This window comes from Apus apus, chromosome 23 (genome assembly GCF_020740795.1).
Source record: "Apus apus isolate bApuApu2 chromosome 23, bApuApu2.pri.cur, whole genome shotgun sequence".
Classification (NCBI taxonomy): Eukaryota; Metazoa; Chordata; class Aves; order Apodiformes; family Apodidae; genus Apus; species Apus apus.
This window is the reverse complement of record NC_067304.1, coordinates 2457402-2483231: the sequence shown is the minus strand read 5'-3', so window position 1 is coordinate 2483231 and position 25830 is coordinate 2457402. Positions and strand designations below refer to the sequence as shown.

The following is a 25830-nucleotide window of genomic DNA, read 5'->3' as shown; positions in this document are numbered from 1 at the left end:
GCGAGCTGCCTACGGAAACCTCCCAAGAGCCAAGAGTTTCAATTTTCCTTTATTTTTTCTTTTGTTTTGTTGTTTTCTTTTGGTGGGCTTTTCTGTAGGTTGGTTTTTTCCCCTCTATCTCTCCCTTCAAAAGCCATTTGCTCCCTGGGCAGTGGTCCCACAGTGTCCCCACCGCTCCCGCTCGGCGCCCGGGGACAAGTGCGTTGGTTTTTTTTCCCCCCTTTGCAAGGTGCTTTTTGCTTCCACGATCACACAAACTGTAACAAGCTTTACAAGAAAACACTGGCAAGTCCCAAGATCTGGCAGCAACCTATTTCTTGGCGGGCCAAGGGCAAGAGGTTCTCCCTTCCCCTTCTCCCTCCATCATACGTGTCCTTCAGCCTCTTCACCTTCAGCTTTCGGTCCCTTTTCACACGCTGCTTTCTCCACTGTTTTCTCAACCCCAGTTTTGCTGGCTGCTTCCTGGAAAAAAACCCCAGAAAATAAAGCATGTGGAGTGGGAAACAGAAGCAAGCAGCAGGTGGGTGATGGTGATGTTGTGATGGGCACAGGGCTGGCAAAAATCCCCCCTGGCTCCTCTCTTCTTATGGATCATGGCATCTTGTGCCCAAGGCTCCAGTTGTCTTGGCTCAGTGGCTGGTGGAGGTGAAACCTCATTGGCTCAGCCTGCATTTGGGAAGGTACAGGATCCCCTTATGGGATCTCCTGGGAATGATGGGACCTGCCTTTGTGGGAGCAGGGCATGGGCACAGGGTAAGCCTGGTTGGATGAAGGGGAGGAGGGGAGTGATGGGGAGATGAGGCAGGAGCAGTGGGGTGGAGATACAAGACTGGGCCATGGACTGTCCATGGTACAGCCCATCCAGTGTCCATAGGCACAGCCCATATGTCCAGCCATAGGTGTCCCACAACACAGCAAACCCTCCACATCTCTCCCTTCTCAGCCACGGCACCATCCCCAGCACTGTGGTGGCACCAGCCAGTGGAGATGCCTCTTTTCCCTGCCCCAATCTGGGGGGTCACCCACTCCCACCCCAGCATGTGACTCCCTAGGGTCTGCACCAGCCCCTTGCTCCACAGCCTCAACCTCCCAGCCCTGGTGCAGAAGAGATGACACTCAACACGACCCGTGTCACTGGCCCGCAGAGCTGTGTCCTCTCTGGTTACAGAACACCAGGTCTTGTTGGGAGGAATTCTGGATGACATCCCACCGGGACACACGATCCCCCCGCACACACGGAGCGGGCGGTGATCACCTCACCAGGCTCAGGAAATCCACACTATCATGTCTCAAAATACCCTTGGCCTTGCCAGAGATGGGATGACATTTCATTTCCCCAGCAACCAGAGCAATCACCAACTGGGAACTTCTCCCCCTCACAGCAGAATCCATCCCTCCACCCTCAACTTCATCCACAAAGGACTTGGTTCTGACCCATCTCTTCTCATCACAAACCTGCCCAACATCCTTCAGCACAAAGCGGCCGAAAACGAGACCAACACCCACCTTGGCATCCCTCTCTGCAAACTTGGTGAACATGTTGGCGTAGATCCTCCGGTCCCGCTCGTTGTGCTCCTTCGTTTTCTTCTGGCAAACAGAAATCTGGGATTTGGCTGCTTTGTTCTGTGGATTCACTTCCAGCACTTTTTGAAAGTCACATTTTGCCAACTCAAACTCGTTCATCAACAACCTGGCCTCGCCCCGTCGGTACAAACCCTTCTCGTTGTCCTGGTCCAGTCCCAGTGCCTGGAAGCACACAAGTCCCAGTTAGCAACTGGGGGAGATTCCCCAGAGTTCCCCTTTTATGGTCTAAACCTCATGAAATCTGCCAAAATTAGGAGAAGAAAATGTCAAGTCCCCAGAGCACTTGCACCTTGCTCAACAAAACTATTGTCTCGTCTCCATCAGCAGTTGTTAATATCATTAATTAATATAGTTCAGCTGCTGTAAGAACATGCCCAGGTGGATTTTGACCTCCAAAAAGCCCTTTTGCTCCTGCAGCCTCTGAGAACCCAGCATCTGTGGAGATCCTGGGGTGCAAAAGGGATCACAGACACATGGAATGGTTTGGGTTAGAAGGGACCTTCAAGCTCATCTAGATCCAACCCCCTGCATGGGCAGGGACACCTCCCACCAGCCCAGGTTGCTCCAAGCCCCATCCAACCTGCCCTTCAACACTGCCAGGGATGGGGCAGCCACAGCTTCCCTGGGCAACCTGGGCCAGGGTCTCACCACCCTCACACCAAAGAATTTCCTCCTCATCTCCAACCTCGATCTCCCCTCTTTCAGATTAAAACCATTCCCCCTCATCCTATGGCCACACACCCTTGTAAAAGGCCCCTCTCCAGTGGGATGCCACCCTTCGGAAATTCCTCCTCATACTCAGAAGAAACTCCAAAAGCCCCCAAACCCCAGGGAAAACATGCCAGAGGAGGGGATGCTCCAAGCCCCATGCACCTTATCACAGCACTCCACGGCCTTGGTGTACTCTCGTAGCTTCAGGTAGCACATGGCCAGGTTGAGGAAGGCAGCCAGGAGGAAGGAGTCAGAGGCTTTAGACTCTTTCTCAGACAAGCCATACTCCATTTCCAACCAGGAGACGATCTTCCCGTACTGAATCACTGCCTGCAGGTATTTGCCTTCCTGGGATGGAGGGAAGAAGAAGAGGTTTGAAGAACCAGCACCGGCAACGCCAGGTCTGCTCCCGAACCATCCTGAGGTTCTGGGGTTATTGGAGTGTGTTGGAAGAAGAAGCAAAGGGAGAAGGATGCTGAATCCCTACAGACACAGCAGGGCCTGGAGCTGCTGCTGTGGAGCTCCTGGGAAAAGTCAGGTGGGAGCTTCTATTCCTCCTCCATGGCCATCAGGATGCTTCAGCTTAGGAAGGAGAACTGCAAAGCTCCTTGGCTTTCTTTCGCCTGGAGAAGAGAAGGCTCCAGGGAGACCTGAGAGCACCTTCCAGTGCCTGAAGGGGCTCCAGGAAAGCTGGGGAGGGACTTGGGACACGGGCAGGGAGGGATGGAATAAGGGGGATGGATGAAAACTGGAAGAGGGAAGATGTAGATGGGATATGAGGAGGGAATTCTTTGCTGTGTGGGTGGTGAGAGCCTGGCCCAGGTTGCCCAGGGAAGCTGTGGCTGCCCCATCCCTGGCAGTGTTGAAGGGCAGGTTGGATGGGGCTTGGAGCAACCTGGGCTGGTGGGAGGTGTCCCCGCCCATGCAGGGTTGGATCTAGATGAGCTTTAAGGTCTTTTCCAACCCAAACCATCCCATGACTCCATGGTTAGCCCCAGCCACATCCATCTCTGTGACGAGTCGGACCTGCTGTCCCGCTCCACCAGAAGCAGAGCAAAGCTGGGAAAAGAGGATCATAGGATCACAGAATCATTTTTATTGGGAAAAACCTTGAAGATCATCTAGTCCATCCATTAACCCAGCACTGCCCACTCCAGGGAGGAATTTCAGGGTAAGAAGACAGCAGCAGAAGGGCAGGACCCTCCTTGCCCAGCACTGCCTCAGGGGACACAGATGGTGCCACATCTTGTATCCCACTGTCATCCCAAACTCATTCCCAGCTCCTTTGCTCCACCTCCACCATCCCAAAGTTCACACACCTTGAAGTACATGGTGCCTTTCTCCTTGACAACAGCAGCCTGCTCCAGCTTCTCCTTGGTGTCCATCTCCCATGACTCCTTGGCCTGCCAAGAAAGGTTTGGAGGAATCCCAGCAAATCCCAACAAACCAGTGCTCAGGTGGGACCACTGGGCTTCCTGGGATTGCTCCCTGATGGGGGTTGTTTATCAGGGCAGAGGGTGGGAAGAAAGGAAAACAAGATGGGGAAAAAAGGGAAACAAAAAGCAAGGGGGGAGGAACACAAAAAACCCCCCCAAACCCAAGGGAAAACAAAAAAAACAAGGGGGAAAAAAAACCCAAGAGAAAAAAATGGAAAAAAAAAAGGAAAAAAGAAAAGAAAATATACAAGTTAAGAAAAGGAAAATAGAAAAGGAAAAAAATAAAAGGAAAAAAACAGAAAAGGAAAAAAAAAAGGAAAAAAACAGAAAAGGAGAAAAAAACAGAAAAGAGAAAAAAAACAGAAAAAGGAGAAAAATAGAAATGGAAAAAAATAGAAAGTACAAGAAGAACAAAGGTAGGAACAAGTGCTAGAACCAGCCTTGGACCTCAGCCAGGAAGAGAAACCAAACCAAGAGAGAAGAACGACCGTGGAACAACTCGATCCCTGGGGATGTTCCCAGCCCAGCCTGGCCAGGCTGCTGTCACCCCAGGGACAAAGGGTGGGAGCTGGGAGGGAACCAGTGTCCCTGGCTTGGGGAGGGAGCAGTGTCCCCTGCCCAGGGGGGATGGACACACTCCTGCCCTCACCTTCTCAAAGCTCTTCAGCGTCACCTCATACACCAGCTCCGCGTTCCCCGGGATCCCGTACTTGGGCTTCCCTGCCTCCCCAAAGCCGTACCTGGGGGGCAGAGAGGAGCTGTCAGGGTGGGAGGGAATCTCCATCCTGGATGTTTTTGGCCATGAACACGGACCCAGCCCATCCTGGCTTCAGCCCCAGCTCCAGGCTGCAGCTTCCTAACGTTCTGGGGCCAGGATGATATCATTCTCCAGGAGCAAAGGTATCTGGGATATACACCACATTGTACCCTGGAATCATCCTCTCCAGCTGCATCAAATCCACATTTTTACAGTGGTTTCTCTCCAGATTAAGGACCCAGCCCTGGCAAATTCCAGGGAGATATTTTTCCATTTAGCCACAGGACTTGGATGAACCCCTTCTACCTGATTTTTTAAACCACCTCGAGATTCCTGCTGGTCTCGCTGTCCCTGCTAACCATTCCAATTTTTGGGAATCACCATCATCCACCAGTGCTAAAAAGGACCTCAGATGCTGGAAGCTTAAAACTAGATGGCACCTCAGTGGGGATGGTCCTTACCTGGGCCCGAGGTAGAGGACACAATGTTCTCCCCTCTGCATCTTCTCCAGGGCTTTGTCGATGCCGATGGGGATGTCGTGGTCCTCCCCTTCGCCCACCACGAACTTCACATCTTTGCAGTCGAACCTGGTGCCACCACAGAAGCCCTCCAGGTGAACTGCAGAGAGGGACAAGGTGGGATTGTACACTAGAGCCACCCAACCCAAGGCCAGGTGGGCTCCAAAGAAAGCATCATCAAGAAGTTTTGATGGGAAAAGTTCACCCGGTCCAACCCTTCCCCCAGTCCTGCCGAGGCCACCACTGCCCCATGTCCCTCAGGGCTTGGAAATCCCTCCAGGGATGGGGACTCCACCTGCCCTGAGCCAGGGCCTGACACCCCTTTCCACGAAGAAATAGTTCCTAACATCCAATCTAAACCTCTCCTGGCACAACTTGAGGCCATTTCCTCTTATTCTATCACCCCTAACCTGGGAGAAGAGACCAACACCCACCATCTCAGAAAGGATGTCTCCCAAAACCCAGCAAAGCCTCCACCCAGGGAAGGGAGGAAGACCCAGGCTGGGGGCAGCCAGAGGAGCCCCTTGGTGAGCAGAGAAGGCTGGGGGAGGCCTTGAAAGCATGGCTGAAAAGCAGGGCAGGAATATCTCATCTCACCAAGGACCAGACAACAGATAAACATCATGACTAATATTTTCCCCTCGTACTCAACTGCACGAGTCAAGTCTTACTGGAACTGGATATTGCTCCTGGCATGTTGCCACGTGGAGTTTATCATCAGGGCGATTACAAACCTCCCATACAGCTCCATCCAGCCCTGCCTTCCACCTCCCAAACAAGCCTGTGTTCTCCTGCCTCCAAGAACTCCAAGTACAAGATAAACGGTGTATTTATTTATTATTCATTTATTTATTTATTTTAAAAAAGAGGGGGGAAAAAAAGATTTTTAATCTTCAACCAATAACCACACTGTTCCAGGCCCAGTGGACACCAGGTACCTGGCACGTTCACCACCTGGTCCTCCTGGCTGGGTTTCCACAGCAAGATTATTATTTATTCAATCCTGAAGGAGGCTTTGGGGACAGTTTTCTGTTCCCTGCCCTCTGCTTGCAGGGCACAGGGACACACACACACACACACACGGGAGGGTATAAAGGAAAAGCAGTTTCATCAAGAATTCCTACAGGCTGTTAAAAAAAAAAACCCAGCCAAAATAAATCCCCAAAAAAAAAGGTTTGAAGAGGAAAAATTCATGGTCAGTGTCTCAAGTGGTGCTGGACTTTGCAGCCTGGAAGGACATGAGCAGAGAGAGGAGCCACTGTCTGTGTAAGGGCTGCTGGAGTGGGGAGAAGAGGGATAGATGCTCGGGAAGAATCCAGGCCTGGGGGCTGCTCCTGGAGCCCCTCCAGCACCAGATGGAGCTGCAGGATGTGACCCAAGCTCCCATGGGACACCGAGCATCCCAAGTCCAAGGAGACACCAAGCTGGACACAGCCAAGAGGGTCCAGGCTCTGCACAGGAGCTGCAGCCTGGGCTGAAGGAAACTTGCCCATCTCTGCCCCATGGACACTTCCCTATCCCAGGATCTATGGAAAGGTCCTGGACGAGCCACCAGGACTAAACCAGACCACAAAGTCACGTTCAGCCCTCAGGCATCAGACCTCACTGAGAATGCTCTCCCCACCATGGGGACAGGACACCAAGCTCTGCCTTCTCACCACCCTCCCGGGCTGGGGCTCCAGGGCAGCAGAGGATGCTCAGGTGCTGCCAGTGCCCCGGGACACAACCTGCACCCCACACTGAGACCACCCCGCTCAGGACAGGGACAAAAGGCAAATCCAGCTCATCCAGAGCCAATCCCTGCTTTGGCACCACCCAAAACCATGCTGGCTATTTTTTTTAAAGCACTGAAAAGTGGAAAATTCAGCCTAAAATCCAAGTAACCCAGCAAGCCCACAGCACATCCCCCAGGTGTTCCCAGCAAGTACAGATCCTAGAATCATGGAATGGTTTGGGTTGGAAGGGACCTTAAAAGATCATCCAGTTCCAACCCCTGCACAGGCAGGGACACCTCCTACTAGACCAGGTTGCTCCAAGCCCCATCCCTGGCTGGATCCCTGGTTCCAAAAGCAGCACAACATCTCTCCACGGGATAACAGCAGGAACCCAAAGATCCCACTTTCAAACAGGACCCACAGGATGATGCTGCAGCCCTTCCCTTGGAGGCCAGTCTTGCTTTAGGTTAATTACACATAAAATACACCAGGCAAAGGAGTGTGAGTGGGGGGGGAAGGGCAAAAAAAATCTCTGCTTGGGTTTCCAGGAGCAGATCAGCTGGCTGCAGTCACTCTTGGATTACAGGGGGGGGAAAAAAAAAACCCAACACACACCAACAAAAAAAGGAACATCACTCCAGTTGCAGCTCTGACTTATTGTTCTCTCGGTGCCTGCAGCGATTTTGTTTTTGAAGAGCTGAGAACAGAGTGTACCGAGTGTGGCTGGCACACGAACTTGATGTGCTGACAGCAATTTGTACTCAGATTAAAAACGGAGGAGGAGGAGGAGGAGGGTGGAGGAGGGGGTGGGGAGGGAAGGGGAAAGGTTGTAACAAAAGCTGAACCGGCAGATTTCCACTACAGGACAGGTTGTAGGGACTGGAACTGCGGGGTTTAGGGTCTGGAAAACTTCAAAAGTTATCAAAATGCTTTTGAAATTCCAGCCTGGAGATTTCTTGCTCCTGGAACGGTGGTTTCTTCCAACCTAATGCCAGTGGTGACACACCTCCCAAATCCAGGGCTGAGATCACAGAATCATCAACATGTTTTGGATGGCAAAGAACTTTCAGATCCTCCAGTCCAACCCTTCCCCCAGCCCTGCCAAGGCCACCTCTGCCCCATGTCCCTCAGCACCATCTCCAGGGCTTGGAAACCCCTCCAGGGATGGGGACTCCACCTGTCCTGGGCAGCCTGGGCCAGGGCCTGACAACCCTTTCCAGGAAGGAATTATTCCCAAGTTCCAATCTAAACCTCCCCTGGGGCAACTTAAGGCCACTTCCTTTTGTTCTATCATTTGTTCCTTGTGAGGAGAGACCAACCCCCTCTCACTCCAACCTTCCCTCAGGCAGTTGTAGAGAGCAAATAAATCATAAAAGATAACAAAACCACCCCTGCTGTCCTGGGTCCCAGCCTCAAAAACCTGGAGCTGCAAAGGGAACAAGCACAGAGGAACCAAAGCACTCCCTGTCCTGCACATGAGACACAGCCCTGCCCAGAACACCCTCAGATCCAAGAAAAATTAAGAGAAACCCTGGAGCTGGGATTATTTCTATGATATTTAGTCTTTTAGTTTAACCTTTGGGGTAGCAGGGCCAGCTTGAAGCTGGACTCACAGCTGCTCCCCAGCTATGATGATGCTCCTGGTGAGAGAGACAGACAGTGGAGTCTGAGTCAAAAACTCATTTTTCCTTAAAAATAAAAGAAAAGCTGCTTTAGAAGAACCAGCTGCTCAAGGAGCTTTATGAGCTGTCACAGCTCAGAGCCAACTCCTGCCTCTCTGAAGGGAACTCAACTTTGCACACAGGAGCCCTGCAAGGGAGAAGAGAAAGTCAGTGCCTGCCGTAGGGAGTGGGAATTTTTCTTGGGAAGGAAAAGAAAAAGATCAAAAATTAGCCTCAAAAAATTAGCCTGGTTCCCTGTCTAGCTCCAAGGAATAGCTGCTCCAGAAATGGGACCAGGATGGGGAAAGTCCAATGGGATCTGAGCTCCTCATCTTCTGGCATCAGGAGACCACCCTAACCTTGGCAAACCCTCAGTATTGATTTCCTGCCCTCCCCAGCAACACTTTGGCTGCAGGGAAGGAAAAGAAACCGCTCCATTTGGCAGCAGATAGGATAAAAGCCACCAAAACACCCATCAGGGCTGGAAGAAGGTGGCCAGAGAAGCTGCTGACTCCAAAACACTCAGCAAGAGCTGCCCTGGAGGGAGGACATCCCGGCTACCAACGCTTTCCAGGCACAGCAGAGCTGGAGTTGCAGCAGCTGGAGCATCTTGGAGAACCCAATGGATGTAAAAAGGGTGGGAGGAGATGGCAGAGCCCTGCAGCCTCAGGGGGGTTTGCCCCTGGGGACATGTTTGCCAACAGGACTGATGATGAGGTCACACTGGGGCGGCTCCTTCAACACCCGCTCCCACAGCTCGAGGTTTTCCAACCATTCCTCCCAGCCAAGGAGAGCCCAGAGCAGCCTCCCCACTGCTCTCCCAGCCCCTCTCCATCCCCCCAACCTCCTGATGGACGTCCCTGCATCCCACCCCCATGCCAGCAGCTCCTGAGGGAAGGAGTGGCTGCTCATTCCCACGCTCACTTTCCACCGTAGCACCTTCGTTAGGGTTGGAATAACCTTCTCCTTTCCTCTTGATCCTCCGGATTATCCCTCCATCCTCAAACAAGTCCTCCCCTTTGAAGTCCAGCAGTTCCACCTAAAAAATTAAACAAATAATAATTAAGAGGAATAAGGAAACGTGGGCAGAGCTGGGGGAGGTTGGGAAGGAGAGGGGGAAAACACAGCCAAGGGAAAAGCCACAAAGCAGCAGTTCATCCTCGGCTGGAGAGCCAAGCCAGCTCATTCTCCACGCAGCTGAGGAGCAGAAGTTGCCCATAATTGCCAGCTCCCAGCCCCAGAATAATCCACCCAATTTCTTGGAAACGGGGACACATCCAGAACCTGAAGAGTAACACGAAGTTAACAGCAAAAAAAAAAAAAAAAATTCATTTCTGAAGGGCAGGATGTGGTGCTGGAAGGTGCTGTGGAGGCCACCCAGGACCAGGAGCTCCTTCTTCGCTCTCCAACGGGACCTGCTGGACTTGGAAGGGCTGAGCCTGCATTTTGGGGAGACCCCAATTCCCCCTCCCCACAAATCCTGCCCAGCCAAACCCCCCCCCCAGCATCCCCACCACCAGACTGGAACACCCGGAGGCACTTCCCAACCCTTTATCTCCTTCCCTTGGGACATCTGGAAACCAGGAATCCAAAACTCTGGGCACTGGGACTCTTCCCCAGCTGGAATTTCAGTCCCAGCTTCCCAGCTCAGACACATTTCTGAGAAAACCCTGGCACTGGTTCCTGGAGCAGAGGGACACGTTTCAGGAATCCAAGCTGGATTTTTTCCTTCTTCTTCTTCTTCTTATTTATTTATTAAATTTTGGGGTTGGTTTTTTTTTGGGGTTGGTTTTTTTGGGGGGGGTTGGGTTTGTGGGGTTTTTTTCTTCCCCACCCCTTTTCTGAGCTGGCTGGCAGGGCAGGAGGGGAAGGAGGGAGCTGATCCCCAAAGCCAGGACAACTTGCCTCAAAAAAGAGGGTGGCATTGGGGGGGATCTTGGGGGTGCTGCCAGCAGAGCCATAGGCGTACTCGGGTTTGCAGAGCAAGTAGCAGATCTCTCCTTTCTTCATGGTGGCCACCCCGATGTCCCACGCCTTGATGACCTGGCCTAGGAGACAGGGAAGATGTCAGGCAGGTGTGGGGGGAAGTGACTGGAAGCCTGGAGGAAAAAAAAACGACCAGGCTGGGTGGGTGCAGCGAGGATGGCACCCCCAAAAACACCCCAAAAACACACCCTCAGGTGTCACTAACGTGATGCTGACACTGTCCATCTGTCCTGCAACAGGGTCCCACCTCCCCGGGATCATCCCACCTGCCCCCTGGGATCATCACACCCCTCCCCAGGATCATCCCACCACCCCCAGCATCATCCCACCACCCCCAGTGACCATCTCACCTCCCCAAGGGTCATCCCATCTCCCCAGGAGCCATCCCATGACCCCCAGGGACCATCTCACCACTCCCAGAGGGACCATCCCACCTCAAGGACCATCCCACCTCCAGAGGGACCACCCCACCTCCCCAAGGATCATCCCATCTCCCCAGGAGCCATCCCATGACCCCAGGGACCATCCCACCTCCTCAGGGACCATCTCACCACTCCCAGAGGGACCATCCCACCTCCCCAAGGACCATCCCACCTCCAGAGGGACCATCCCACCACCCCTTAAGACCATCCCATCTCCAGACGGACCATCTCACCTCCCCAAGGATCATCCCACCTCCCCAGGAGCCATCCCATGACCCCCAGGGACCATCTCACCACTCCCAGAGGGACCATCCCACCACCCCTTAAGACCATCCCACCTCCCCAGGAGCCATCCCATGACCCCCAGGGACCATCCCACCTCCAGAGGGACCATCCCACCTCCCCAAGGATCATCCCACCTCCCCAAGGACCATCCCACCACCCCTTAAGACCATCCCACCTCCAGAGGGACCATCCCATCACCCCCAGGGGCCATCCCACCACCCCTTAAGACCACCCCAGCACCCCCAGGGACCACCCCACCCAACAGACCCCCCCTCCCTCCCCAGGCCAGCTCACCCTTGCCCAGGCTGAAGACGAAGGGCTCGTTGCGGTCGCGGCTGGAGTCGAACTTCTTGCCGCTGGCCAGGCGGCCCCGGTAGTGCACGCTGACCTTGTCCCCGATCATCGGCGACTCCTCCGCGCGGCCCGGGCGCTTCAGCAGCTGCGGAGGAACCGCCCGTGAGGGAGAGGGGAGCCCGGGGGGCACGGGGGGGATGGGGCTGGGATGGGACTGACTGATACTGATGGATCTATCGATTTGTAGGTGTGTACGTCAAGATATGGACAGATAAACATTTAGAGATATATCTGTAAAGGTATTGATAGATATATAAATATATTGATCTAGATTTCTTTATAGATATATCCTTAAAGATAATGATAGATATATATAAAAATATATCGTTATATATTTATTTATAGATATATCTGTAAAATATTGATAGATATATATATAAATATATTGATACTTATTTATTTATAGATATATCCATAAAGATATTGATATATATATTTAAATACATTGATACATATTTATTTATAGATATATCTTTAAAGATATTGATAGATATATATTTAAATACATTGATATATTTATTTACTGATATATATTTATATTCATTAATCAATACATATTTATTTGATATATTTATATATACTTAACTACCCCCAGACACATTTATATATATAAAATATACACACACAAGTATATAAATAGATATATATGCATTTGAATATATAAAGAAGCCACATGCATATAGACAAAAAATATAAATACATACATGCACATATAAAATATATGTATATATTTTATATATGTATATATAATATATATTTTTTCATATATATGTATATATAAAATATAGGTGTATATATATTTGTATATGTATATATAAAATATAGGCATATATTTATATATGTATGTATATGTATATATAAAATACAGGTACATATATTTATATATGTATATTTATATATAATGTACATGTATATATTGTATATGTGTATATTGTATATGTGTGTATATATATGTATGTATATGTATATATAAAATATAGGTATATGTATATATAAAATATAGGTATATATATTTGTATATGTATATGTATATATAAAATAAAGGTATATATTTATATATGTATATGTATATATAAAATAAAGGTATATATATTTATATATGTATATGTATATATAAAATATAGGTATATATATTTTATATATATGTATAAATATGCACGTAGATATATAAAAATCTATACACATGTATGCATATATATACATATATAAATAAAAATAGTATTGAAAAGAAATAAATACATATATAAATATATATACACATATACAATATATATAATATATACATGCATAGACAGGAGATACATGCAGATATATAAAAAATTTACACATGCAAGCATATAGAAAAATCTATATATAAATACGTATAATATATACAATATACATTTAAATATAAATGTATTATATGTATTATTATATATAATACATCTGTTTAGATATATATAAAAATCTATGTAGATATACATTAGATATTGTGTTATGTATATGTATACATATATATGAACATACATGAATATATGAGTATGTAGATATATTTTTATATTGTATATTTCTATATATTATATAATATATATCATATAAAATATAAATATATATATAATATATAATATATATCTATAAAATAGATATACATAAGATGCACATAGAGCCCCGTGCTGCTGTAAACCAAAGGTTCAGGGGGGTTGTTCCACTCCTCCTTCCCTCAGCCCCCAGAAACAAGCCCCCCCAAAGTGGAGCCACAGGGCAGGGACCTGCTGGGCCTTCGTGGAGGGGTCTGGACCTGGTGGCTCCAGCACCACCCCGGGCACGTCACCCTCAGGCTCCCCTCTTCTTCTCAACACTATTTATTATTTTATTTTATGATGGTGGTTTTATTTGAACACTGCAGCCTGGAACAGGCAGTTCTGGATCCAGGGATGGAGCAGGGGAGGATGCTATTCTTAGAGGGAAGGTCCTGTTCCCCTGGAGAAGAGCAAGTGCTGAGGAGCAGAACCATCCCGAAAACAGCCTTGAATGTGGCAGAAGGGGTTGGTGGAGCAGCCTGGCTGACCTCACCCATCTCCTCTTTCTAACTGGGTCACCCACAGACATGTTTTGGTGGATTTACAGCTAATCATCTGGTCAGGGCCACAAGAGCAGGGAAATCCATCAAGCAGCCTGGATCCATCAGGCTCCACCACCGCTCCCTCCGCCCCGCGACGCTCAGCTCCTTGCCAACAAACAGAAAGCATCTGTCCTCCAGCCCTACGTGACCCCGAGGGTTGGGGACGCAGCCCAACAACCTGCCCGTGCACCCCAGACTGCAGAAAGAAAGGCAGGAAGCCCCTCCTCACCTTCAGGACCCCCCGGTCCTGAGCTGGTGTGATGTCCTCCCCGCGCTCGGCCAGAGCCGCCGCCTGCACCTCCCCTTCGCTCTTGGTGGCCTCATCAGTGGTCATGGTGTCCTTGCATAAGCTCTGGACCTAGGGAGAGATGGGATGTGTCCCCTCAAGACCACGGGAGGTGGAGGCATAGGAAAGGGTTAAAGACCATCCCTGGGGCAGGAACCTCCTGGCACATCTCAAAATCCTTTCCCAGGGTCCATCCAGGCTCAGCTGAACCACAGAGATGGAAACCCCTCTAGAATCATATCATAGGTTTGGGTTAGAAAAGACCTTCAAGATCATCCAGTTCCAACCCCCCTGCATGGGCAGGGACACCTCCCACCAGCCCAGGTTGCTCCAAGCCCCATCCAACCTGCCCTTCAACACTGCCAGGGATGGGGCAGCCACAGCTTCCCTGGGCAACCTGGGCCAGGGTCTCACCATCCATCCTCATCACCTGGGGACAGAGGACAGCTCAACAGCCTCGTCAGGGATGTTTATGGAAGTCCCCAACCCTCATCTTCGTCCTGCTGAGGTCAGTGGCACACCCCTGGCATTGCCCCAGGAGGTTCCTTCAGCAAGAGTTGTACCCAAAAATGCTCCCACACTCAGCCAAAGGTGGAGACTCACCTCAGGGAACTGCACGCAGACCACAGGGATCTTACGGAATAATGGAATGGTTTGGATTGGAAGGGATCATAAAGATCATCTAGATCCAATCCCCTGCACAGGCAGGGACACCTCCCACTAGACCAGGTTGCTCCAAGCCCCATCCAACCCATTCACCTCTTGAGTTATTTTATAGAGCCTAAGATGATTTTCCACAAGAAATCACCTGTATTTCAGACTCAGAAAGCAGCAACTCAACCCCAGGCAAACCTCACCTTCTCCTGCCCACCAAGAAGACCCCAAAAAGCAGGATCCAAATCTCAAGGAAGCAAAACACCACCCTGCATGGAAAGAGCTGCAGAGCACAGCAACCATCTCCTCCAACAACTCAAGCAAACCCAACACCAAAAGAATCCCAACCATTTGGGTGGATAAAGACAAAATTCACAGCAAGGCTCCAAGAAATGAGGGTTTTTTGGAGCACCAAGTTTCCCCGAGATGCCAGAGAAGCCACTTTTTTTTTTTTTCTCCTCTTTTTTGGCCAACACAATTATGATTATTTTTTTTCCAACTGGTGAAATAAAAACAACAAAACCAAGACAGATTTCCTGATGATTTCCTTCAGGCCCTGAGGCTATTTTGGGAGCAGCACTGCTGGGCGAGACGTAATCAAGGAAACATGTGATGGAGACTTAGAAAGAGATGAGGTTTTTGAAGACAGAAACCAGATCTATGGAAGTCACTTGAATTGCAACACTTTCCCACAGCCTTTGGTGTGGAAGCTGATGTTAACCAGCAGGAGAAATCAGTCAGTCAGGGGATGAAAAAACCAAAGAAAAAGGGAAAGAAAGGATGTTTTCAGCTCGGAGGGCAGATTAAGTCGTGTTGGAAAAGAGAATTATGTTCCTCACACCCGGGTGGGAAGGGAAGAGCTGGAGCCTGGGTTCCTCCCCCTGCACAGGAAGCCACCCAGACACAAAGAGCTCCACAATGGAAGAAGGAAAGAGAAAAATAAGGGAACTACTTGCTGCAGTGCTCGATTATGGGAGGTTTTGGGGTAATGAGGTTTCGTGGCTGCTTCCTTTCCCCCTGCTCTGCTGAGGTTTTAGGTGGGAACACCTGAAAAACAGGGAAAAAAGGAACTTGGGGAGGGGGGAAGACTCATCATCTGGGTATTTACACATTGGAAAACACACCCTTGGTGACTGCAGAAGAAATTGTTTATGCTGAGGCTGGTGAAACACTGGCCTGAGAGGTGGTAGATGCCCCATCCCTGGAACCATTCAAGGCCAGGTTGGATGGAGCTCTGAGCAAACTGGGCTAATTGAAGACCCTGCTTGCTGCATAGGGGCTGGACTAGATAACCTTTAAAGGTCTCTTTCAAACCCAACTATTCCATGATTTGGGCACTGAGATGGTCTCCAAGCTGCCCTGCCATCACCGTGGCCACCCTCTTGGAGACAAGCAAGGAGGTGGTGATGCCCACCAGGACATGGGCACCTTGCCAAGCACAGTACTCCAGCTCAGGGCATCCCAACACAGATCCTGTCCCAGCACCCATGAATCCACAAATCCATAATCCATTCCTGTACAATAAAGGAGGAACCCAAAAAACATCTTCCAACAGAAATGCCACTTCCTGGAGCAGGACCTCCCCGACGTCCACTGAACAGCCAGGACCGGGATGCCGAAGCCGGATGGGGAGGTGCTGGCTCCAGCTCACTGGTTGCTAAATCCCACCAAAAGACATCTAAAAATACATCCCCTGCATCCTTCTCATTAGTTTTCCTACGTAAGCAATTAGTGGAGTCATCCAGGGAAGCCAGCCAAGGCGAGCGGGAGGGGACAGGCTCTGCGTCAGCCACAGTGGGAGGGCTTGGAGCCTGAAGGACTGGCCGTTGGGATGTGGTCCACGTTGGGATGTGGTCCACGTTGGGATGTGGTCCACACTGGGATGTGGTCCACACTGGGATGTGGTCCACGGTAGGAACCAGCCCCAGACTCCTCCAGCCAGTGAAAATGGCTCCAACTGGGTTAGGGAAAAGACGGTCACACTCCTGCTTATCTCTGGCTGGGAGCAGCAGAAGGGGCCTGGCCTGGCTCCAAAATCCCAATTCATTTGAAACAAAACAGTTGTAAGAGGGGGAAAAAAAAAAAAAAAGAAATTAATTCAAAAATAAATCTGCTACTCTCTGAGATTTAAATCCCAGGGGGTGGTGCCAAGAGCTGGGTGAGCTTGTTGGTGTCCGAGCCTGAATCTTCGTGCAGGCTCTGGGCACGGGGAAGGGATTAATTCATTAGCCCAGATATGGGGAAGGGATCAATTAATTACCTGGTGCCAAAGCCTCTGGGTGTTTCTGAGCTGTTCTCCTGTTGCTCTTACCCACAAGCTTAACACTGCAGGTCGGTGCATCCCAGAATCCCAGACTGGTTTGAGTTGGAAGGGACCTTAAAGCTCATCTAGATCCACCCCCCTGCATGGGCAGGGACACCTCCCACCAGCCCAGGCTGCTCCAAGCCCCATCCAACCTGGCTGGCTCCATGAAAACCACCACATGGGCACCTGTAGAAATGCCATGGGGTCTTAACACCTGTTCCCCTCTGCAAACCCCTTCCCAACAACAAGACACCTGCTGCAGGAGGACCCACACCACACACCACCAGCACAGGCTGCATAGAAATCCACACCAGAAACCTTAACCAGTTATTTTACAATCCCCCCTCTCCATACAGATGTTACTGTCTTCCAGCCTGGAGAAATTAGGAGAAAATTCCCAGCAGAGAACAAGGCTGCAGATGTCCAAGCCCAGCTGAGGCCAGACAGGTATCACACATGCTTGGGTTTCACCAAGCCCACGATCTCGAGCTGCTTTTCCTAGAAATCAGCATACCAGGAATTTGCCAGTTCCAAATGGAAACTTCACGTGGCAGATCCCTCCCAGAGGCTCACGGGAAGGGAAAAAGGGCAGGGGGGGAGGGAGGGGGGATAAAAAAGGCTGGGAGGAGGGTTTGAGGGGTCCCACCTTGTCACCATGCGAGCAGTGGAGAAGGTCTGAAGGTCCAGGGAGGGATCCTTGGTCTCTCTCCACCCAGAGACACGATGGGGATTTCACACAAATACCTGGTAAGAAGAGGAAAACAAAAGTAAAATAAACCAATAACATTAAAAAAAAAAACAACACAACAACCCACATGTGCTTTATTGTAAAGCAGGATTTAAGAAGGGAGAACTGAGATGGTGCTTTTAAGCCTCAGACCACGCTCCACTGTGGTCAAGAAAGGGACAAAAAAACCTCCCTGCAAGCCCCAGGAAGATGCTTTGACTCCCTGTTTCCATGAAGTTGCAGTCAGCATCTCACTGCCCACTTAAGAAATAAAAAGGGGGTTGTGTGAAGAAAAAAAAAAAAAGGGTTATATTCTGTCCAACTTTTGTATTGACCCTTGCTGAAAGTCAGGATGAAAATGAACAGGATGGTAAAAAAAAAAAAAAAGAGCTGACTGCTTTGGGCTTTGTTTTTTTAAGACCCACTTAACACAAAGAGCTTTCACTTCCACGCAACAACAGCCCTAAAAAGCCTGGGATTGCAACACGAGGGAGTTGCTTTGAAATGCAAAGGTCAGGCTGAAAAACCAGGAATCTAAATGCACGGAAGGGGTGGGTGGTACGTGGGGCCCAAATCCTGGCCAGTATCACTCCAAATCCTGGTGAACATCACCCCAAATCCTAGCCAGCATCACCCCAAACCCTGGTGAGCATCACCCCAAATCCTGATGAGCATCACCCCAAATCCTGATGAGCATCACACCAATCTTGGGCCAGTATTACCCCAAACTCTGATGAGCATCACCCCAAATCCCAACTGGCATCCCCCCATATATCACCCCCAAGCCCCAGCCCCTCGAGCTGGGCAGCAGCAGGGACAGGGATACAGCTCCATCCCCAGCACATGCCAACAGCTAACGAAGAACACCCCAATTAGCACAGCAGCTGGGCTCTCTCCACCATCCCACTGTGGTTTCACTTCCCCCTGGATCACAACAACTTCTTTTTCCTAGTAAAACACCTTATGGAGCCAACACCCAACCAGGCAGCAGGGGAGGGAAGAACCAGAGTGGCAGTTTTCCCTGGACAAGGTTGTTTTAAGCCACCTGCAGCACCAGCCTGAGGAGCAGAGAGACACCATCTGAGTAGACAGTAAATTAAAATTGGAATTTTGAATATAAACCAACCTTCTTAAACCCAAGAAGGCAGCTCCACATAATCCTCAGCTCCAACCCAACACATCAGGATGCACCCAAACAGTGAGTGTCATTTCACACACTCAGCTTGAATTTAGAAGTACCTTTTTGGGTTGTTTGTTTTGTTTTTTAATTCTGGCTACTTGACTTTCCACCACCACCCCCACCACCCCCCATGAAAATAAACGGGGAAGTCATAAATTTATCACTAACTGAAAGAAACTCAGACAGACTGATTTACATCCTGGAGTGCAGGTTGTGCAAGCAGCTGACAGCCTGGGGGGCCAGTTATGGCAACTTTTATTCAAACCAAAATGCAACCAGAGCTGCTCTAACCACCCTGAGGAGCCTCCATCACACCCAGGGTGAACTGGGACCCCCTGGGAACTGAAGCCAACTCCCTGGGCTCCTTTATCCATGCTGGTCACAGCTCCAGGCTTAACCCCTTCTGTCCATGCAGAGCCTGGTACCCCTGAGCATCACCTGAGTATCCCCTGCATCCCCCTGAACATTCCCTGTGTCCCCCTGAGCATCCCAGGTATTCCCTTCATCCCCCAGAGCATACTCTGCATCCCTTGAGCATTCCCTGAATCTCCCTGATCAACTCCTGCATCTCCCTGAGCATCCCCAGTATCTGCCAAGCATTCCCTGCAACCCCACGATCATCCCCTGCATCCTCCTGCTCATCCTCAGCATCCCCCCCAGTATCCCCTGCATCCTCCTGAGTATCCCCTGCATCCTCTGCATCTCCCTGAGCATCCCCTGCATCCTCTTGCTCATGCTCAGCATCCCCCTGAGGATCCCAAGTATCCTCAGCATCCCCCTGAGTTCTCCTAAGGATCCCAAGCACTCTCTGCATCCTCCTGCTCATCCTCAGCATCCTCCTGAGCATCCTGGTGCCATCCACCCCACAGCCTCACACCCCTTCCCAGCAGGGGACAGAGTGATGCCAACACCTTTATCCCAATTACAGAATCACCAAGGCTGGAAAAGACCTTTGAGATCACCAAGTCCAGATCATCAAGCCACCTCCAAGGACTGGAGGATCTTGGTGTTACAGCAGCAAAAGGAGGTTTTTAAGCAATTAAGAGAACAACAAAGGCAGAAAAGGAAACTAGTGCATGTGGCTAAGTTAAATAAAACAGAATGTCCTCAGTCACACTTGCTTCATCCTTTTGCCTAGCTAATATTTTTAAGCTTCTGAAGTGGTTGGAGCTGAGATCCAAATCAAAACTCATTTTTATTTTAATTTTATTTGAATTAATCTACGTTGAAGAAGAGGCTGCCCTCAAGTTTCAGCTGCAGAGAGAGAGGAGCAAGTGAGCAGGATGGCTGGCTGCTCCCTGCCAGAATAAATATTTCAACAGAAAACAAGATGGGTTCAGCCTGTCTGCATCCCTCGGGAGCTGGAAGAGGGCACCCTCAGCAGCAACAGCCAAAAGACTTTCAGAAAGTTGTTTGTTTTGTGTTGGTTGTTTTTTTTTTTTTCCCCTCCATTTACAACATCAACCCATTAAAAGTCATCTGGTTCTTTCCCTGGTTATCTAGCCAGGCACCAGTGAGGCTCTGCTTGCTTGGTGTTTCTTCCAGGTTGCTTCAAAACAAGATTAAAAGAAAGGATAAAAGAGAAAAGAAGGGATTTCTTCCAAATTCCTACTCCAAAGGATAAGAAATTCTTTGGACTTGACCCTCTTGTGAACATCCCACTGGCAGCCTGTGGTCCATCCCCTCCTTTGTGGGTACTTGCCCTCCAGTTTCATGTGTAATGGGCAAAGAAAACCCAAGCAATATATTCTTTTTTTCCCCTTCTTTATTCCAAAAGACACCAGAGGAGGAAAAGCCCATAAACATTTATGGACTGTGGCTCTTCCAAGGGGAGAAGATGCCAGGGATGTGGGTGAGGGCTTTACACAACGATGCTCTGTGGCTCCTATCCCACCTGGCTCCAAAACCATCCCCAGCCCAGCAAGGATTTCAGCTGCTCCCACCACAAAAATCACCATGAGCCTCTGCCACAAGCTACACATCCCAAAAATCCTGGAAAAAACAGGAATGTTGGAGCCAGCAGTGAAATAATCTGCTTTCCAATGGCAGGGAGAGGTACCAGCCTGCACCCATCCTGCTGCCGGAGGGGCCTTGGGTGATGGCAAAAATACGTGATATAATATATATGTATGTGATAGTATAATAATTTAAAAATAATAACAACAATGTCTACAAATAGCTGCTCCACACCTTCCTGAGCTTCTCAGGAGGCAGCTGGCAGAGGGGCTGAGTGCAGCATCCCCACAGGTTCCGAGGCTGTTCCCTAGAGCTGCTCACCCACCAGCAGGGAACACAATTTCCTAATGCTTTCATAAATCAGGATTATGTAACTGAAAAAGGGGACAAAAAAAAAAAACACAACAACACCCAGCAACCCACAATACTATAACCAAACAGGTTATATAAACCATCTTTAACAAGCAAGAAATACTTGACATCCCACTGCCCACTCCTTGGCTCCCTCTAACTGGGTTAGTTGGGGCTGGTTTTTTTTGCCATCGAAAATGAGCAGGCGCCTTTCCTCGTGTCTTTTCCCTGGGTGAAAACAACCCAGAACAAACCCAGCCAGGGATTTTTGGGACACTGGAAGGAAATATTCCACCTCTGATTATTCAGCGTGAGGTTCTACTCCCTGTCCAGAACATCCTGGTGAAGTTTGACCCCACCACAGGCAGCCAGGAACATCATCTTCCTGGGCAGCGGTGAAGCCAACGCAGAGAAAATTCAATTTTAAGAGACAGACTGGGGGGAACTAAAATAAATACAAAATAGGAATAAACAAGAAATGCCTCGTTTGCCAATTCTGTTCTAATTTAGCCTTTTCTCCAGCGTAAACCCTACAATTAAACATTGATTTACTGCATTTCTGATTATTCTTTTTTTTTTTTTTTCATTTCTAAAAGCCTCTCATGGCTTTTAGATCAAGGGGTTTTGCCAATAAACTCCCAGCCTTGGTGACCCTCAATTCCAGCTCCAGGAGTGGAAATGTTGGATTTTAAACCTTTATTCCCTTTTGGCAGCATCTTGAGTGCCCCGGGTGCCAAATTCCAAGGGAGGGGCTTGGGGGGGGGATCCCCTCCTTGGCTTCCTCCGCTGCCGCGCGCCGAGAAATAACCCGACACCCAAGACCTTTCTGGGTTTGTTTTTTGTCTTGTTTCGCAGCCACGTGTGCCCTGATGCTCCATAAATGCCAAATAATCCAGGGCAAACGGCAGTTTCCCGGCATGTTGTGAAACACCAGTCTGTTCCCGGGCCAAACTGGGATTTCTTGGAGCAGAGCTTTTTCTAAGAGGCTGAATTTCTAAGAGCGACGTTTCTACTCCTGACCAGGGGATGTGGCTGCAGATGATGATTTCATTGAACCCCTTCATCTTCCACAACCCCCCCAACTGCCGACCCTTGCTTTTTTTTCCTTCCTGTTTTCCTCATTTTTCCCCCCAAAATCCCAAATCCTTCTTCCCACCAGTTACAGATGACAGAACAATCTCGTTGGCTCCACGACACACAAGTTACACCAACAACTCATACACTGGGGCACTCGTGGCTGCTTTTTTTTTTTTAACTCCCAATAATGAACAGCATGGAAATAAAACCACCTTTGCTGGGTGATTTTTCATTCCCCTGGGATATGCACGGGAGCAGGGGGAACTCTGCAGCTCCCTCCAGGGGCTGCAAGAACTTGATATCAACAGATATCGTGGAGTGTGAAGATAAAATCCAATATAAAATACCATAAAAATATAAATAACTGCACCAAGGGGCTGCAAGAGCTTTATATAAATGTATATAGTTGAGTGTGAAGATAAAATTAAATATAAAATAGCATAAATAACATAAATAACTGAATCAAGGGGCTGCAACAGCTTTGTATAAATATATATAGTTGAGTGTGAATATAAAATCAAATACAAAATAGTATAAAAATGTAAATAACTGAATCAAGGGGCTGGTAAGAATTTTATATAAATATATAAAGTTGAGTGTGACTATAAAATTAAATATGAAATAGTATAAAAATGTAAATAAAGAGAACCAAGGGGCTGCAACAGTCTTGTATAAATATATATAGTTGAGTGTGAATATAAAATTAAATATGAAATAGCATAAATAATATAAACAACTGAATCCAGGGGCTGATAAGAGCTTGGTATAAATACATATAACTGAGTGTGAATATAAAATAAAAAATAGTATAAAAATGTAAATAACTGAATCAAGGGGCTGATAACAACTCTATAAATATATAGAGTTGAGTGTGAGCATAAAATCAAATATAAAATAGTATAAAAGTAAAAATAACTGAATGAAGGGGCTGGTAATAACTTTGTATAAATATATTTAACTGAGTGTGAATATAAAATCAAATATAAAACAGTATAAAAACATAAATAACTGAAACAAGGGGCTGCAACAGCCTTATATAAATATATGTAACCAAGTGTGAACATAAAATCAAATAGAAAATGGTACAAAAAAATACGAGTGAAAATTCTCCAAATACTTTATAAAATACTTTTCCCACTGAGCCAACACAGACAGAGCTGGGGGGTCCTGTCCTGAGCACCTCCAGCCTTACAGCAAACTTCCTTCTTCTGCAAACCAGTAATTAAAACCCACCTAATTACCCAGCAGTGATGTTCCTGAAGGACACAGCTTGGTTTCCACTCAGGAACTGCCCTTATTTTCTGGCTTGTTTCTAACAGTGCTGGGAAAAGGACCTCAACATAATCCAGGAGCGTGCTGAGCAAACACAGCCTGGGGAAGCTGGGATGATTTGCTTGTGCTTGTTTCTGGGTTTTAATTAAGAAAAATAACTGCACGAGCTGCCCCCAGCACTGGCCCTGCTCCATTTTCCAAGCCCAGAACCACCAGAGAGCCCAGGAGCCATCACACCCCTCCTGGCCAGTTTCAGCAGAATCTGTAACATCTCCACCAACCCCACAGAAATAGGGGGTTCTTCCCATCACAGACTTTGTCCAGCACGAGCCCCTCCTGATTCATCACCCCAAACCCTCCCAAGAAGTCTCTGGCAACCCCTTGCTCCACCAGCATGTCCTGTCCCCCCCCCCCTCAAATGAGCACAGGTTGTTGTCACCACCCATCTGGGGACAAGGACCAGCATCTCACCAAGGGACACCAGTGTCCTACTGAGGGACCCCAGGATTCAGCCAAAGGACCCCAGGACCCCACCAAGGAACCCCAGCATCCACACCAAGGACACCCAGCATCCCATTGGAGGGACCCCAGCACCCAGCTGAGGGACCCCAACATCCCAACGAGGACACCAGCCCCCAGACAAAGGACCCCAGCATCCCACTTCTGGGTTACAAAACTCCCAGCCCCACTGGAAAGTTCGTCCTTCCCAGCCCCACATTCCTGCTTAACCCCCCCAGTGACATTTCTGTGTCCTCCCCCAGCAGTTTGTCCCATCTCTGAGGTAACAGGTTGGGAATAAAACCTGAACATCTCCAAGCACAGAGTCACCACCCAACCCACACCCATCCCACCTCCAGGAAAACAGCCCCAAAAAAGCCTGATATAGGCTTGGCAGGATGGATTTAAGGATTTCCTTGCCCCCCAGCCCTTTGTGGGACAGGGAAGGAGGCAGGAGGGACATGGGAGATGTGCAGCTTCCCTGCATTTGAAAGGAAACAGCAACTTGTGCTTTCAACTTTTCCTTTTCCAATTTTCATCCCAGTTTCCAGGCTGGCTTCGATGCCCCCACCAACATCCCAAATCCACCTTCAAACAGTTTAATAACTCACGATGAAGAGACATCATTTCAATTCCAACTTTTAAACCCTCAACTAGCAGCTCCTGGGGGTTGGGTGTTTTTTTTTCTTTTTTTTTTTTCTTTTTTTTTTTTTTAAGGTTTTGTTGTGGGGTTTTTTTGGTGTGTTGTGTGGGGTTTATTTTCCAGGATAAAAACACAGCTGCAGCTTTGGAACCTTAGCTGGAAACCACCGAGGACGTTCATCACCCCCACAAGCTCTCACACCTCATCACAGAAAATAATCTTTCCCAACAAAAGCAAGCTCACCCCAACGGGCACTGGAAAAAACTGGAAGTCTGGAAGAGCTTTTGGGCTCAGAGAAGAAGGAAAAATAGCTGAAGCTTTTTTTTTTTTTTTTAAAAATAAATCCAAATTCACATTTACCTTATGCAACCCCTTCCAGCTCCTGCCGATAAAACTGTTTGTGCACACACCCTAGAGGGGATGGTTGGCTGGTTGGTTGGTAGGTGGCATCAGAGGAAACGTTATAGCTGAGCCCAGGAGCTCGTTTTTGGGAGGGAAAGTGGGGAAAAAGGAAAAACCCCTCCCTCCAGCAGCGTCCCCGCTGGCACAAATAGTGTCACCTCGTCCTACCGAAGCCACCTCGGCCCCTGTTCCCACCTCCCAGCGCTGGGACGCAGCTGAATTGACTCTTCCCGGACATCCCCTGCACTGGGGGGGGGGGGTCTGTAGGGTAGGGACCCCCACCCTTTCCTCGCAGCAGCAGCAGGGGCACCATCTCCCTTCCCCACGACTCCCCAGCCCCACGCAGGACCCCAAGGCCCCTCCCCACCCCCCCCACCCCACGCAGGGTCCACCAGCCCCACGCGCGCCCCCTCCCCAACCCCGCACTGCCCCACGTTATCCCCCCCCCCCCCCAGATGAACGGTACTTCTCCGGCCTCACACAGACACACCCCCACCCCCCCCCGCCTCCAGCCCCACACAAACTGCTCACAGAACCACGCAGGGCACCCCAGGCCCCCAGCCCCACGCAGACACCCCCAGCCCCACGCAGAGGCCTCCCACCTCCACGCAGGGTCCCCCAACCCACGCAGGGCCCTCCAGCACCCTCCAGTCCCACACAGGGACACCCCAGTCCCACACAGGGACACCCCAGTCCCACACAGGGACCCCCACCCTCAAACCCCACACAGAACCGCCCCACGCAGGGGTCCCGTGCCCCAGGGACCCCCCCCCTCCCCACTCACCCAGGGACCCTCCTGCCCCCCCTGGCCCCGCCAGGGTCCCTCCCGCCCCCCGGCTCCCCCAGGCTTCTCCTGTTCCTCCCAGGGCCCCCCTGTTCCCCCGAGGGCCCCCCGTGCCCCCCCAGGTCCCACCTGCCCGCGCTCCGCCGCCGCCCGCCTCCGAGTGGC

The 25830-nt window shown here is 49.5% G+C and overlaps 1 protein-coding gene across 4 annotated transcripts; it reads right to left on the bottom strand.

Annotated features, from left to right (window-relative positions):
• Nucleotides 1–33: 33 nt before the first annotated feature.
• Nucleotides 34–25830, bottom strand: FKBP5 (FKBP prolyl isomerase 5). 4 transcript variants are annotated; one of them, XM_051639235.1, is made up of 13 exons: nt 24840–25168; nt 17422–17519; nt 15423–15517; nt 13760–13888; nt 11370–11514; nt 10288–10430; nt 9307–9421; nt 4950–5106; nt 4381–4471; nt 3615–3698; nt 2458–2643; nt 1507–1746; nt 34–462 (listed from the first exon to the last, which is right to left on the bottom strand). In XM_051639235.1, the coding sequence occupies exons 4-13, from the start codon at nt 13862–13864 to the stop codon at nt 364–366; spliced, it is 1365 nt and encodes a 454-aa protein (XP_051495195.1). In that variant the 5' UTR covers nt 13865–13888; nt 15423–15517; nt 17422–17519; nt 24840–25168; the 3' UTR covers nt 34–363. The 4 variants fall into 4 exon arrangements, with proteins under 4 accessions (XP_051495195.1, XP_051495196.1, XP_051495197.1 ...); XM_051639236.1 differs by having other exon boundaries at nt 15427–15517; XM_051639237.1 differs by lacking the exons at nt 15423–15517; nt 24840–25168 and adding an exon at nt 25795–25830.

What these genes read in the sequence shown, in the direction of transcription:
- FKBP5 (XM_051639237.1), bottom strand. Translation starts at nt 13,864, where the DNA reads ATGACCACTGATGAGGCCACCAAGAGCGAAGGGGAGGTGCAGGCGGCG. An exon ending in AGGACCGGGGGGTCCTGAAG is followed by an intron (nt 11,515 to 13,759) that starts GTGAGGAGGGGC and finishes GTTCCTCCGCAG; the next exon opens with CTGCTGAAGCGCCCGGGCCG. An exon ending in CGTCTTCAGCCTGGGCAAGG is followed by an intron (nt 10,431 to 11,369) that starts GTGAGCTGGCCT and finishes CCTGTCTCCTAG; the next exon opens with GCCAGGTCATCAAGGCGTGG.